The sequence below is a fragment of the Lontra canadensis genome, unplaced genomic scaffold (genome assembly GCF_010015895.1).
Source record: "Lontra canadensis isolate GAN:19392208 unplaced genomic scaffold, GSC_riverotter_1.0 scaffold126, whole genome shotgun sequence".
In the NCBI taxonomy this organism is placed as follows: Eukaryota; Metazoa; Chordata; class Mammalia; order Carnivora; family Mustelidae; genus Lontra; species Lontra canadensis.
In genome coordinates this window covers 2,626,621-2,643,320 of record NW_022631120.1, presented here as the reverse complement: position 1 = coordinate 2,643,320, position 16,700 = coordinate 2,626,621, and the positions used below count along the sequence as shown (strand labels likewise).

At 43.3% G+C, this 16,700-nt stretch overlaps 1 protein-coding gene across 1 annotated transcript in view; it reads right to left on the bottom strand.

The window, feature by feature from the left end:
* Nucleotides 1-16,700, bottom strand: part of LVRN (laeverin) — a 65,442-nt gene that overhangs the window by 29,066 nt on the left and 19,676 nt on the right. The window contains exons 3-6 of the mRNA XM_032842247.1: nucleotides 16,155-16,294; nucleotides 11,995-12,121; nucleotides 3,058-3,212; nucleotides 1,468-1,581 (exon numbers count right to left, since the gene is read on the bottom strand). Of these exons, the coding sequence (XP_032698138.1) occupies nucleotides 1,468-1,581; nucleotides 3,058-3,212; nucleotides 11,995-12,121; nucleotides 16,155-16,294 (536 nt within the window). The remainder of the gene's footprint in view (nucleotides 1-1,467; nucleotides 1,582-3,057; nucleotides 3,213-11,994; nucleotides 12,122-16,154; nucleotides 16,295-16,700) is intronic.

The following is a 16,700-nucleotide window of genomic DNA, read 5'->3' as shown; positions in this document are numbered from 1 at the left end:
GTTGTTACTATGGTTATTACCTTCATCATCAGACAAGACCTGGACAAATGGGTTATAATCACAGTTCTGTCCCCATCACGCAGATGACTTGGGCAAGTCACCCAACCATCCAGGACTTCCGTCTCCTCATCCAAGGAATGATGCCCAACCCAGGGGAGAAAGAGGGGCTGGACTGCAGGGGGCATGGGCTATCTATGGGAACCCCGCGAAGCAGAGCGTTGGGGGCATGGAACCAGTGTATGAAGAGGCTGCGACCTGACTGCTTCCCACAAACTACAATTTCACCAACACATTAAAAAAAGAGTATTTTTCTAGAACGTTTCGGAGGGGCCAAGTTAGGTTTGCCAACAGTGAATTCTGCCAAATAATCAACAAAACCCAAGTATCATGTATCTACCATCTCCATCCTTTCTTAAGAATGGGAAATTTTTATTGCCAATGGAATAGGAAAAACATTGTCTTAGAATCTCCTTCAAACTGGGCGGTATTACATTTTGCCTCTGATAAAGATCTGGCCTGTGGAGATCAATCAGTCTTTCAAGTATCAATATACTGAGCAAGAATGGGGAAAGAAAAAAAAAGAGGCCAAGAACCAAGATTGGAAACACAGGTGGGATGAGGGACAGGCCAGGGAGCCACAGGCTGAACAGCCCTGAGCATCAGAAAGGTGGAGAGAGGTAGGGACAGAGTGAAAGTAAAGACCTTGAGCTTGTTATCAAGAAGTGAGGTACATATCAAAGGATGATGTTACACCTAAACATTTAAATTTTTTAAGTCAAATAAAACCAATTCTGTTTTATAATGCTATCCTGAAAAGCACTGGTTAATCTACATAAATGACCAGAAATAGAACTTACATTTGAAACCATCAGATTTGCATACTCATGAATTGATATTTTCATATTGCTATTTATTCAAAACAGCAAAACGGCATTGGGTATAACATATAAGATATCAGTTACCCAGCTGATCTATATTATATAACATTTTATAATATATAAATTAGCATATTACTTATCATTAAAGTCATAGGCTACTGATTATAGTGGCTTTAGAATTGAGTCTAGGCAGGAATAAGGGAAAATGACCTAAAATCCAGTAGTAGGGAAAGATAATAGGCATACACACCTTATAAGGTGATATAATAAAATATTAGGCACCCTTAAATTCTTGTTTTCAAAAATGACTTAATGATTTATGGAAATGTTCTTGATATAAAAGGAAGTACACAAGGCATTACAGGTTTCTGTGTAAAAAAGTAATAACCGTTTTTATGAATATTTAATAGGTAAAGGCCTGGAAAAAGAAAACATTAAAAAAAAAGATAACACTGATCTCCTCTGGTATTACAGGTAATAACTTAATATTCCTTCTATTTTTCTGTATTGTACACACATGAAACAATGAAATGTACCGGTTTCATAATTAGGAGAAACAATTATAAGTAAATGTAACAGACATACTTACTCTTGAGAATTTAGGATTGAAGTAGTTAATTACTCCAAATTCAAAGTAAGATGCAAAACCCTCTTTGAGCCAGACATCATTCCACCAGTTCATGGTAACCAAATTTCCAAACCACTTTTGGAGATGGGAGAAAAAAGAGCTTTCTTAAGTTTAATTTTAGGAATTCATTGTAATTGCGTGTTTCAATACATATAAGGTCAAAAACATGATGAAACTGTAATCCCTCAATAACAGAAGTGGAAACAGGGCTCCAAAAAGCATGTTGTGGCTTTCACGTGAAGAGATACCAGTCATGCATTTCTTTGAAAGAAGCATTTCACATCCAATAATTGAAAGCAATTTTTGTTTTTGAACTGTCATGTTCAAAGATAAAGGTAAGCTGGAGTAGCAGGTCTGAAACTGTCCGCTTCCCCAAGAGTTATGTTAATTTAAATAAAGCAAAAGTCTGGAATGTTCACTTAACACCTACTGATTACAGCATCTTAGACTCTAGACTACATCAGTTATTTTGCTGGAAGCAGTTGTGTTGTGTTAAGAACATGTTTTGATCTGCGTCATGTCCAAGGCACTCATGCGTTCTGCTATAATTATTTTCTATTTGGGCTTAACAAAGTGTCAAATGGATGATGAATGGAATCAGGAAAAAAAAAACCAATAATTTCTAACACCAACTAATCTGTGCCCTAGTATTTAATCAAATTCTTGCAATAGCTGTCACACGTTAATAGCTAGCAGCCGGTCTTCCAGAACTATGGGCCCACTTGAGCAATCCTAAAAAATGGCATTGCCGGGCGGGGGCGGGGTGGTGGTGGTGGGGGGGGGGGGGGGGGGGTGGACTGATGAAACTTATCAAAGTTTGTGTTTACGCAACACGGTATTATTCTCTCCCAGTAAGTCATTCTTTCCCAAAACTTCTTGTGGATCCACGTAACAAGAAGAGAACAATTTCCTAGTTTAGATCACTTCTTTCTGAACAAACTTGTATTAATGGAGTCAAGGTCAAAAAACAGATGTGAGAACCTCCATCAAACAAAATTAAAGTTCTAAAATCACATTATGGAAGCACAGATCTAATGAAATAAATCCTTGTTTACATCCCTTTTGAGTATGTGGCTTGAGGACTAATGACTGCTCATCTCACTGACACGTTAACCAATTCCCTGTATCCCTTGAGTTCCTCTTCAAACAAAGCAAAAACAAAGTTCATAACAATCTACTGAGGAAAGGTGGCCATCTGTCAGTTACCTTTTTGAACATCCCTTATGTTAAGATGGAATGAAAATAATCATAGCTCTGGTTGGCGTACTTCCCCTGAAGAGGGTTCTGGGGAGCGGCTTACTTTTGTATGTAAATACCTGACCTCCAACGGGCCTGGAAGGTCTCATCGGTCTGATCCAACACCAACTGTTCAAGTTCATGCAAGATCTGATTACACAGAACCTGCCTTCACTGACCCACTTCTTGAATAGTTTTTTAAAATCTGGTGTACCATCCAGGTTTTGTTTAGTTTTTTTGCTCTCCTGGGTGGAGCGATTGGGGATTATCTTCATGGGAAATAAGTGAAGTAAGAAAGAACATTTTACCACATGCCTGATGTCCGATCTCATGGGAGAGAATGAAGGAGATCACAGCCTTTTTGTCTGTTACTTGATGGTTTGGTTGCATCAACAATAATGACTCATCGAATATCAATAGTCCCCAATTTTCCATTGCGCTGTTGTCAAAAGTAGGCAATGCAATTATATCTAAGTGGATTTAAATGGAGGGAAAAATGAAATCATCTCTTCCAAAAAAGTCTGAGATTCCCAGATATAATGATCTCCAAATGAAATCATAAAATTACTAAAAGAACATACAAGTGAATATTTATATTGTGAGGGGAGAGGAGACGAATACCAAAGACAGAAGCCAGAAGACAAATGGTTTAGATTGTCTGAAAATCGAATACTTTTGATAAAGGACCTGGAGAGAGAAATCTTAAAACGTCACCATAAAAAATAAGCTTTACAAAATTGGCAAACAATCAATCTGGAGAGACATTTCATTGCATAAGATAGTCAGATGGCAAATACACATGTGAAAAGATGTTCTGCATCCCGTGTCATTGGAAAATTGCAAATTAAAACAATGAGATACTAGTATACACCTATTTGGGTGGTTTAAATCCAAAGCACACTACCGAAGGCTGGAAAAGATCTGGAGTGGCAGGAACTCTCTCAATGCTGGTGGGAAGGCAAAATGGTAATGGCCACACCAGAAGACAGTCTGCCAGTTTCTTATAAAATTTATAAATAAAGGCTGGCCCACATTCTAGCAATTGAGGTTATTTGCCCAAATGAGCTGGAAACTTAAGTCCACACAAAAACTGGCACAAGAATGTTTATAGCAGGGGCACCTGGGTGGCTCGTTGGGTTAAGCCTCTGCCTTCAGCTCAGGTCATAATCTCGGGATCAAGCCCCGCATCGGGCTCTCTGCTCAGCGGGGAGCCTGCTTCCCCCTCTCTCTCTCTCTATTTGTGATCTCTGTCAAATAAACACATTAAAAAAAAAGAATGTTTATAACAGCTTTATTTTTTTAAAGATTATATTTATTTGAGAGAGAGAGAATGAGAGAGAGCACACAAGCAGGAGATAGGGGCAGAGAGAGAGCTAGCAGCAGACATGCCACTGAGCTGGCAACCAGACTTCACTGGGGTCCTGATCCCAGGACCCTGGGCCATACCCTGAGCTGAAGGCAGATGCTTAACTGTCTGAGCCACCCAGCCACCTATAGCAGGTTTATCTGTAATTGAAAAAAAAAGGGAAGGAAGATGTCTTTCAATAGGTGAATGGACATACAAATTACAGTGTATCTTTACAACACAGTGTTATTCAGCAATAAAGAAGCTATCCAACCATCCATCTGAGGTCCAAGAAGGAACTTTAAATGCAGGCTGCTACGTGAAAAGAAGCCAGTGGGGACAAGCCACACGTGGTATGATTCCACTTACGTAACATGATGAAGAAGATAAAACCGGAGAGACAGTAAAAAGATTGGTGGTTATCAGGATTTTGGGGAGAACGGAGGCAATGAACACAGGGGATTTTTATGACTATGTAACTACTCTGTAATTTTGGATACACGTCATTATACACTTGTGAAAACTGATAGAATGAAAAGCACCAAGAGTGAAACCCAACATGCACTATGGGTTTTATTTGACAATATTGTTGATCAGTTGTAACAAACGTAACACTCTAATGCAAGATATTTACAGTAGGAGAAACTGTGGGCTGGGGGAGGGGAACAGAGAGGTGGTAAATGAGAATTCCCTATACTGGGGTGCCTGGGTGGCTCAGGTGGTTAAGCGTCTGCCTTTGGCTCAGGTCATGGGACCCTGGGATCGAGGCCGGCATCGGGCTCTCTGCTCAGCGGGGAGCCTGCTTCCCTCTCTCTCTCTCTCTGCCTTCTTCTCTGCCTACTTGTGATCTCTCTCTGTCAAATGAATAAATAAAATCTTTAAAAAAAAAAGAATTGCCTATATTTGCTGTGTCATTTCCCTTGAACCTACAAGTAGCTCTAAAAAATAGTCTAGTTAATTTTTTTTTTAATTTTATTTATTTGAGAGAGAGATAGTTTGAAAGAGCGTGAGCAGGGGGAGGGGCAGAGAGAGAAGCAGTCTCCCCACGGAGCTGACAGGGAGCCCCAACAATGCAGGGCTGTATCCTGGGACCCCAGGATCATGACCTGAGCCAAAGGTAGACACTTAACCAACTGACTGAGCCACCTAGGTGCCCCAGAAGTAGTCTAGTTAAAATGAAATATTTAAGTTTACCAAAAGACACCATAAACAAATTTGAAAGGCAAATCACAAGCTGGTAAAAATATCTGAAGTGTTAGGGCCAATTTAATGTTAAAACCTGTTTAACTATTAGCGCCTGCTTAGCCAGAGTGACTCCATATTGCCTAGGTAGCCATATTGCTGTTTCCATCCATGGACTTCATTCCGGGAATAAATGCCCCAGTAGTTCCTGGTACGGGTTCCGGGTATCGATTCCTGGAGTAAACGCCCTAACAATAGAAGCCATGTGCCTTGAGGTCTACTGTTACGCTCTATAAAACCAGCCTGTGAGATCAGGACGGGGTCGCTCTCTTCGGAGGTGGCCCTGGCTGGTCAGTCTGACTTCTAATGCTTGGCATAGAATAAAGCTTTGCATAACTTTCACTTTGTCTTAGTCTCGTTCCTTTGATAACAGACCCCAGTAGAAGCATATATCACAGGTAACTAGATTACTTTTCTCATATCTAAAAAACTTTAACACGTCAAAGTAAGAAAAACAAAAATGTGAACAATTCACTAAAGAAATAATTCAAGTAGCCAAAAATCTTATTTATAATGTTCTGCTTCATTATCAGAAACACAAATTAAAGCAATGATATAACTTAATCTTTCAAATGGGTAAGAGGATTAAAAATTAGTACTGCTAATATTAGTCTTAATAATGAGGCACAGGAAAATTGGCATATCGCCTGTTGGTTACAGTGTGATTGCTACAATCTTTCTGGAGTGAGCAGAAAAACCCTTCCTAATTTTTAAAAACGTTCCTACCTTTGACTAACTCACTCATCTTTGGGGATTTATACTAAGACAAATAGCATGGACATTTGTAAACATTCTCTGTGCTTTTCTTTAGCGTTCTTAAAGTGGCCAAAAAATGGGGGAGGGTATGCAATTAGTCCAAACATTTAACCAGAGGATTTAATTAAATAAATAATTTTGCCCAATTGATATGTAGGCATTCTATGTTTTAAAAATGACAGTATAGGGGGACCTGGGTGGCTCAGTCGGTTGAGTGTCTAGACTCCTGGTTTTAGCTCAGGTCATATTCTTGGGGTCCTGCCGTTGAGCCCCAAGTCAGGCTCCCTGCTCAGTGTGGAATCTGCTTGGGATTGTCCCTCTCCCTCATCCCCTCCCCTTGCTTACAAACCACACACACACACACACACACACACACACACACACACACACTGTCTCTCTCCCTCTCTCTTTCTCTCGCAATAAATGAATACATCTGTTAAAAATATAAAAAATAAATAAAATGACAATACAAAAGAACAGTTATCTGGATCATGTAGCCACATACAGTTACCTTTTAAAACAAAACAAAACAAAAGGCCATTAAAGAACAGTCTCGATACTATAGTTCCATTTTTGTTAAAAACAAAGACGCAAATACAGAGATTGAGATCGCCACAGACAGTGGGAAAACAGACACCAAAACGTTAGCTGCCTTATCTCTGAGTGGTAGCCTTATCTCTGAGCCTGTAACCCATTATTAAGACTAATATTAGCAGTAGTAATTTTTAATCCTTTTACCCATTTGAAAGATTAAGTTATATCATTGCTTTAATGTGTGTTTCTGATAATGAAGCAGAACATTTTAAATAAGATTTTTGGCTACTTGAATTATTTCTTTAGTGAATAGTTCACATTTTTGTTTTTCTTATTTTGATGTGTTAGTTTTTTTAGATATGAGAAAAGTTATCTAGTTGCTTGTGATATATGCTTCAGATATTTTTACCAGCTTGTGATTTGCCTTTCAAATTTGCTTATGGTGTCTTTTGGTAAACTTAAATATTTTGGGATATTTTTATCCTTTTTTGTGCATTTTTCGATTTTTCCAAATTTTCTATGGTGTGATCATTTACTAGTTTTAAAATTAGAAGAATAGAGGCACCTGGGTGGTTCAGTTGGTTAAGCGTCCATTTCTTGATTTTGGCTCAGGTTGTGATCTCAGGGTTATGAGATCGATCCCAGCAATGAACTGGGTATGGAGCCTGCTTCAGATTCTCTCTCTCCCTCTCCCTTTGCCCCTCCCCAACCCAAAATAAACCTAGAAGAACAAGAAAACATTTTAACTTGTTTTGCTAATAGAAGAAATTCGATTTTCATAGTGTGCGCTAGGTTTGCCTCATGAATGCTCTGTGCTGTGTTCGATATATCACGTTTATTTATACATGGTTGAAGTTGGTGTGTGCAGTAAAAGGTATCCAAGCCATTACCTAGCCTCCTCTAGTTCATGCTCTATTATCTTTGGGTGTACTTAATTGCTAAGCCTAGGTTAGCACTCTCCTACCTCCCTTTTCCTTCAAATGCAGCCATCCCCCTACTCCATGAACCCACCCACTTTCCTTGCAAACAAACACCGCTGGGCTCCACTCAAGCCAATCCTTTTTGCTCTCTATTACAGCCAAGCCATTCTCTGCTTGAGCTGTTTGGTACCCACAGGCAACCTCCGTTTAATCTATGAATGCCCCCAAGCTTGCTGTCCAATCTTAACCAACTCTAAAAAAGATATTCCTTATTAAATCCTGATAACGATTTACAAAAAAAAAAAAAAAAGTGGGGGGTTTACCTTCGATGCACAATTCTGGGAGTAAGCAAATTCTTGTTTCTTGATCAACTAGCAATGCTGGCTCACAGAGGGTCCTATTTTATTTTATTTTAATGGTTACCTCATTATTTTAAAATAATGACACAGGAGCACCTGGGTGGCACAGTCGGTAAAGAGTCTGCCTTTGGCTCGGGTCATGATCTCAGAGTCCTGGGATTGAGCCCCGCACTGGGCTCCCTGCTCATGGGGAACCTGCTTCTCTCTCTCCTTCCCTGTTTATGCTCTATCTCTTTCTCTAATAAATAAAATCTCAAATATAAAATAAAATAAAATAAAATAAAATAAAGTAAAATAATGATATAAATACCCATGAATCTGCGTCTCTCCCTTTAGAGTAAGGGCTGGCTAACCCTTCTTTAAAGAGCCAGATAGGAAATATTTCCAGCTTTGTGGGCCTTATGTTTTCTGTCACATCTTTAACTCGAGCATTGCAGAGCAAAAACATCTGTAGACACTATGTAGGCAAATAAGCATGCTGTGTTCCAATAAAACTTTATTTATGCACCTTGGGATTTGAATTTCATATAGTTTCCATGTGTCACAAAATATTCTCCTTTTGACTTTTTTTTTTTTTTTTTTTTTTTTTGCCATTTAAGAAACATGAACACTGCTCTGAGTTCGTGGGCCATCCAGAAGAGGGCAGTGGGCCAGATCTGATCGCTCGCCAGCCCCTAATTGAGAATTCTGCCAATAACTCATACTGTGACTCCCAGACCAGCGGCATCAGCACCACCTGGGAACTTAGTAGTGATGGGAATTCTGGGACCAACCACAGACCTCCTGAAACAGAAATTCTTGGATCAGGATCTGTGTTTTAACAAGTCTTCTGGATGATTCCAAAGCTGCTGAACTTTGAGAAGAACAGACTTACATCTCTCTTTGAGCTCCTTTTCAACTCACGCTATAGTGTCTTCTTCCAGCAGCTAAATCACTATCCTTAAGGTTGGGGGGTTTTGTTTTTAAACTTTAGGAAAAAAATGTTTCATTTTCATTGTTATAGAGATTTTTTTGTTGTTGTTGTGTGAATGAAACATAATTTACCCATTCTCCTAATGGTAACCATTTTGGTGGCTTTCTGTCTGGGGCTATATTATAAAAAGTATAGCTATGAATATTCTTGTACATGTCTTCTGGTACATGTGTGCTCAAATTCTTCTTGGAGATAAACTTAGAAATGGAATTACTGAGATTTAAGGTATTCTAACGATCAACATCTCAAGATAATAAATACATTTCAAAGTTGTGACAACTGATACTCCTTTCAACAAGGCCATTTTTCTACCATTTGGCATTTGTTAGATGCCTTTTTAACAAGTGAGTAGGCATAAAATGGTGCCTCGCCGTGGCCTTGGGCATTCATTTCTTAGATTACTAATGAGGTTAAATAACCTGCATAAGTTTATTAGCCACACGTGTTCCTTCTTCCATAAAACATCAATTTGTGTATCTTTTCCTTATTTTTTCTTCTGTATTTTCTTATTTATTTGCAGGGGTTCTTTATATATTTAGGCTACTCCCATTACCACTTCTTAATCTTCTTTCTCTTAAGACTTTTATTTAGCCAGCCTATTGTCTCGTGCTTGGTGATTCGTGGCTTTTGCTTCTACATCCTGAAGCTACCACCCTCAACTCAGCTACTCAGAGTCCCAGTCACCTGCTTCTCTTGTATTAAAAAAGCACCAAGATGGGTTCCCTGGGTGGCTCAGTCGGTCAAGCACTGGACTCTTGATTTTTGGCTCATGTCATCATCTCAGTGACCTGAGGTCGAGCCCTGTGTCGGGCTCCTCACTCAGTGGGGAGTCTCCTTCTCCCTCTTCCTCTGCCTCTCCCCCTGGCTCTCATGGATATACACACACTGTCTCTCCCTCTCTCTCTCTCAAATAAATAAATAAATCTTTAAAAAAACTAAAATAAAAGTCTGCAAATCTTAAAAGCCCATATTTATTATTTTTTTTAAAAGTATTTATTTATTTGAGAGAGAACAAGAGAGAGAGCCCGAGCAAGGCAGCAGTAGGCAGAAGGAGAAGCAGACTCCCACACTGTTTTGTATTTTTTTAAATGGCTTGACCAAGAGTTAAAATAACTAGAAAACATTCATTTATGTTTCTCTTAAAGATCCAGTAATAGAAAATCTCCTTATTTTAATCACCTGTCATTTTGACGGTTGTGATCGAGGGCCACCCGTGTGTCACATTGGTTGAGAGGCTATGAAGGATATCGAAATGTGCCAACTATAACCCTGATTTCCAGAAGCTGACAATCTAGTCAGAATTTACATGGAATTACTGAACAAATTGCACATATTTATTCCCTTCACACACACACACACACACACACACACACACGCACGCACAAAGTTTACTGTTTACTATTCTGAAAGAAGCATTATCCATAGACTCTGAGGGTACCCCCAAAAAAAAAGTCAGATCCCAAGCCCAGGTTATCTAATGGAGAGCAGGCGAGGCTGGGAATGGGGGTGGGAGTGACAATTACGATGTTAAGTCAAGAGCTTGAATAGAGAAGTGCACAGGATTCTGTGGAAGCATGAGGAAAAGGGAGTCAGGGAAAGCTGCCTGGAGGAGGGGGTGCTGAGTGGAGAAATATACGAATTAACCAGTTGGGGAGACATCATCACTGGATGTTCAAAGTGCCCATGTAAGAGAGCCTGGGAGAGAGGAGAAGAGGAAGGTGGAGGAGGGGATGGGGCTGGGGGTGGGGTGTGGGGCAGGGGGGAGGTGGGCTAAGCCCCCTTCCAACTCTGAAGAATTGCTGAAAGCCCTGAGAGTGTGGCAAGAGATCCATGTTGTAAAGACAGAGTAGACTCTGGACTTGATCTTCAGGGCAATGGGAAGCCAGGGAGAGGTTTTAATGAGGACAGTGATACGGTCATTGGATTTCATTAGGGAAAGATCCCCTGGGCCTCAGGGTGGGAGATGGAATTGAGGGGGCAAGAGGGAAGGGAGCATAACCCAGTGAGGGCTGCTGGGTGAAGATGGTGGTGGTACAAACTAGGGAGCGCTGGGGAACACAGGGAGGTAGGGATGGAGGTAAATGGAGGGGGCTAGTTGGATGGAGGGGGTGCTTTATGGAACGGGGTGTGGAACTTTTCTTGCCTAGACAAGGGTCATCTCGAGATCCTCCGGCCTCAGAAGCCTCCAAGGCTAGGCTTCTGATGCCCCCAACTCCTAAAAGGACAGATTTTACTTCTGGGATCCCTGCCTGGGCCAAGCCGGCCTCATGCCCCATTCCTGAGCCAGCAGTGCCCTCAGCTCGCTGGACCAAGTTCAGGAGGCTGGAGTTCCCAGATAGGGACTTCCTACCTTCTTCCACCATCTGCCTGTGTAGATAGAGCGCACGTTTCCCAAGACTTCACATAATATGTCAGAGGAATAAAATACATTTGCACAATATACTCTCACCGTAGACAGAGAAAACACTGGGCGACTTTCTGAGCTGAGTGATTCACACGATTTGAAGGACACACACTGCCGATCTATAACCAATAAAACGTTTACGTGCTTCCTCTAGGATCCTAGTGTTCACACGTGATTCCAATTTTACACAACAAATCTTGACAGACAGGACCTCACGTCCTCACCCCATGACTCACAGCTAAAGAGTAAGAGTAAAAACAAACAGAACCCAAACAAACCCCACCCCGCAGAAAACCACCACCACCCCAAAACCCTCATTCATGGGAACGGGAGGAACCCACGTAAGCCCGCTAAAAGGATCCAGGATATCGCCTCACTCCCATGCACGGGAAGAGGAAAGGACAGAATGCAAGAGAGAAAGCCGGGGCTGGAGGCTGGGAGGCTGGCAGTGAGTACCCAGGAAGAATCTAAATTCTGAGAACACTACGGAATCTAAATACAGAAGACTGGGCACACAGCATTGTACAGAGAAACAGCAGACAGGCCCCTCTGGGTTCAGGAAGGTGTAGGACATGAGGCTGGGAGGCAGGCAGGGCTGCCCCCAAAAGAGCAGTTAAATGGAGACAGTGGGCCCTCAAAGGCTCCTCTGTGTACCTTTGACCCTAACCTAGGGCCCCCGTAATAGGAAACCCATTGCATCAGAAAAGAAGACGGCTCACCTGTTTTGGGAAGAGGGTAACTAATATTAAATAAATCTTCCAGAAAAGAGAAGATGGGACCTGTGATGTTCAGAGCAAAGTCTGCACTTCCGTTCTTGATGGAGTCTTTCCGGGCCCAGATGCGTATCTAAATCAGAACAATTAAGTGGCGATTAGGAAAAGCAGTCGTGACTTTGGCAATGGGGTGGGGGGCTGCCTGCACCAGTTCCCTGGTGCTCTAGAGTCAAAGCCTTACTTTTCGAGAAGAAGCTATGGAACAGAAAACTGGCAGGTGGTCACCCCTGAGCAGCACGGGGGGTTAGAGGAGTGCCGACCCTGTGCAGTCAAAAACCCACAGATCACTCTTGGGTCTCCAAAAACTTAACTGCTAATAGGACTGCTGTTGACTGAAAGCCTTACTGACCACGGGAACAGTCACTTAATACACATTTCGTCTCTCTATTACACACTGCTTCTTACAAGAAAGCTAGAGAAAAGACATTATTAAGGAAATCGTAAGGAAGAGAAAATACATTTACAGGGCTGAACTATACACAAAATCTGTGTATAAGTGGTCCTGCTGGGTTCAAATCTGTGTTGTTCCAGGGTCAACCAGAAACGTGTACATGTAGCCCCCGGAGAAGATCCAGAAGGCTGTTGGCTACAATGTGAGCAGTGATTCTCCAGAAGGGGTCATTTCAATGTTTTCCAGTAACACGTCTAACTTTGAGAATACTGAAGTAATCCTTACACCTGTATCTACCCCGACAGGAAGTGTAGACTCTGTCTTTGAATAAAAGGGCATCTCAGACCCTTGCCTCCCCTTTTTAGGACCTATTTCCAGTGTTCCCAAACAGAATCGTGCAGTTAGCAGGGGTTATACAGTGTGGCACAGATTGTAGGCGTCCGCATCGTGCAAATTTAAAATGGCTTCTTCATGCTTATTAACACTAAGGTCGTGAAGAGGGCTAGCTTGTCTTCAAAGTTTTAAATAAGGTTATAATTCCCTTCATTCAAAGAAGTTCACCAGGAGTTTTATGATTTTACAGCTGTGGAGTAACTGAATTACAGTCTCTGTTTATGATATTTCCTCTTTAGTAGGTAAAGAGACATCCCTGCCTTGGTTTGTTAGTTTAATGTGAATGAGCTATTGTTGGGGCCTTTGGGAACTGATTTTGCCACTCTGGTGGCTCCTTTGTTTCTGTTTTATTATTGTCATTCATTATTATGATTATTATTTATAAAATATTGTATTTATTTGAGAGAGCAAGCACAAGCAGGGAGAAAGGCAGAGGAAGAGGGAGAAGCGGGCTCCCTGTTGAGCAGGGAGCCTGATGCGGGACTGCATCATAGGACCCTGAGATCATTACCTGAGCCAAAGGCAGACGCTTAACGACTGAGCCACCCAGGCGCCCCTCGTTATTATTTCAATATGAAATCATTGTCTATGCCACGACAATAGCATCGGAGCACTTTTTGATGGGGTTGCTAGCGTTAATGCCAGGGAACATGCACGAAACTCAAAAAACCCTGGAATGAAAGTTAGAAATGAGGGGGCGCCTGGGTGGCTCAGTGGGTTAAGCCTCTGCCTTCGGCTCAGGTCATGATCCTAGGGTTCTGGAATCGAGCCCTGCATCAGGCTCTCTGCTTGGCGGGGAGCCTGCTTCTCCCCCTCCAGCACCCCCCCGCCCGCCTACCTCTCTGCCTACTTGTGACCTCTGTCAAATAAATAAATAAAATCTTTAAAAAAAAAAAAAGTTAGAAACGAGGGAATTGAGGTAATTGTCCTGACATGAATACCGTCAATTTGAGAAGGACTTCTCTGCTGAACACCAGAGCAAACGCGAGGAAAATGAAAAGCAGGACAACAATATTTGCAGAACGCTGAGCTCCAAGAACGCATTCACCTTCCTCTGCTTGTATTTCTGCTGGGAAATTTGTCTTGAATTATGTGAATTTGGAATTACGTGAGGTCTTCAGGAATGTTCCCCTCTCACAGAATGTAACCACCTGCTTCTGGGGCCTCTGACCTCATGCTTTTCTGCCTCCCCCACGCTGCAGAGGCCTCCTTCTCCTGGGAAGAAGGCCCCAGGATTCAGCCCTGCCCCTACACTGCACTTACCCCACCCCCACCTCTAGTTCCAGGCAAGGGGAAGATGGCGGCACCCAAGCCCACACCCAAGCTCAGTGGAAAGAACATACCTTCCCCCTGCATTCAAGGTGGATGCATTTTCACTGCAACATTTGGGGAAATAACTGAACCTCTGTAGGATCGACTTTCAGTTTCAAAAGCTCCTCCCCTAAACGACCATCTTATAAGCTAAAGGGGAGGCTGACAATGGAGACTTCAACCTGCATGGGGGCGGGGCTAACACCAAACAGTGAGGAACACTTGGGAGACACAGCTGTAAAGTTCCTTCAAAATCACACCTCACTGCTCCCCAGTGTGATCTTGGGGTCCTCCCTGCACCCAGCAGACCTCAACACCTAAGAGAGTTTGAAAATTTTTACATGTGCCTGTGTGCGCTAAGGTCTACTCAAAAGATGTTATTTCCAACCTTAGGTCCGTGTTTCCTCGTGTCAAGGATTAACCGCCTTTTCAATCTCACTAAATTTTTATCTCTTCCTTGACAAGCAATTGTTTGTATCATCCGGACCCTCTTCCAAGAGAACATTCTGGTTCCCCTGTAGGATAGACGGTGGACTCCTTCCCTTTGTAGAGAGCTGAGCCTGCGCCAAATGCAGCATTCCACTGATAAATTCATCCCAAGTTTCAATGTTCTGGCGAAGAACATGCTTCTCTTAGGCCCATTCCATTTCCTCTTTGCTTCAGTGACAGCTGGTTTTCTTTTCAGGGCTATCTTTCACCAAGAAATGGACTGGCCCCCTTTTCTCAGACTTTCTGTGGAAGGGCGGCTCCGAGAGCCACAAGCCACTTGAGCTACAGGAGCTGACACACCCCCTTGGGTCACTCCGTCATGCCAGGTCTGAAGCACGTGTTTCACATCATGCCTGAGGAGATTTGTCAGGAGGGGTCTTGAATGTTCCATGTGGCCTGTGTTCCATCTGTGAATCTCAAGGACCCACCAGTGTCCCTTTGGGAAGAGAAAAATCAGGCTGCAGCCAAGAGCTGAGGAGAAGCTGCAGTTTGCCTGGAAGATGGTACAGTTCATTCAGCCTTCGGAGGAGTAACTGGGGGTGATTCTCCCCCTGGCCAGAGGCTTGTCCACTCCACAATACAAGTCCACGGTACAAGCCTGGAAAATGCTGGGCCCGGGACAGAGTCTCCGCCCACTCTGGGGGCTTGATTGTCCTCAGCTCTGGGAGGTGGACGCCAGGAGGAAGAACACAGCTTTCGGAATCGACTTTACTTCCCTCTCTGCTCCAGGGTGAGCCGTGAGCCAGCAGGTGAAGGATTGCTGCAGGTACCCAGATTATTTGCCCCAAGGGCGACTACAGAGGGCAGGCATAACTGGGCAGAAACAAGGTGTTGGGACAGGGCACCTCCTTCACCCAGCTCTGGGGAAGTGCTGGGCGCCCCTGAGTTGAGCCAGCCCACAGCCCTGATTCATCACCTGCAGGCACTGTTTCCCCCACGGTGGTTGTTCCCGGCTGGGACCTGGAGCTGTTGGGGGTGCTGGACACACTGTCACCCCCCCTTCAAGGCTGCAGTCACCTCATGGACTAAACGGCTGGCATACCTGAGCTTCGAGGTACTGGTGTGGGAGAACCGTGGCGTCCCACCTGTAAAGTTTCCTTTCCTTTTCCTTTTCCTTGCCTTTGCCCTTGTCCTTGCCCTCCCTTCCCTTCCTTTAGTTCTTTTGTTCTTCTTTTCTTAATGTTATTTATTTATTTGGGAGAGAGGGAGCAAGCATGATCAGGAACAGGGGCAGAGGGAAAAGCAGACTCCCCCCCCCCCGGAACATGGAGCCCAATGTGGGACTCAATCCCAAGACTCTGAGATCATGACCTGAGCTGAAGGCAGATGCTTAACTGACTGAGCCCCTCAGAAGCTCCCCAAACTAAGAGTTTCAACAGAGCTTGGAAACAGTCAAAGGGGCCACCAGGAGGTGACAATGGGAGATGGAGGTGTAACCCTCACGGATGCAGAAGGAACGAACGGCCCAACCATCCACAGCCAGAATGGAGGCACCCTTACCTGGACGGTCTTCCTCACTCACCTCCTTGCCCCTTTCGGTTCTGTCCACATAGGCATAGTCACATATGGCCAAGGCCACTAAGTAAGTCGGCATGTGGGGCGTCATGGAAAAGGTAGTGACGGTCCACGCGCTTCCGTTCCTGTCTCTCCTCACAGACTGACCTACGGAAACCAATTTCAGCCCAGATCACTGCAAACCAAAGCACTAACAGCCACCTTTGAAATGATGTGTCCGGGCATGTGTCACCCAGCGACTTCCTCCCAGCCAGTCCCGAGAGTCCGAGCCGTTTGGCTTTCTCCACCCCGAACTCATCAAAACCATATGAAGTGAAACAAGTCAGAGAAAGACGAACACCATATGATTTCACTGATGTGTGAAATTTTAAAAGCAAAACACATGAACCAACCAACCAACAAACAAAAAAACTGGAAACAGGCTCATAAATACAGAGAATAAAATGGCGGTTGCCAGTGGGACGGGGTTTGGGGAAGTGGGCAAAAGGGGTGAAGGTGGGGGCGCCTGGGTGGCTCAGTGGGTTAAAGCCCCCACCTTCGGCTCGGGTCATGA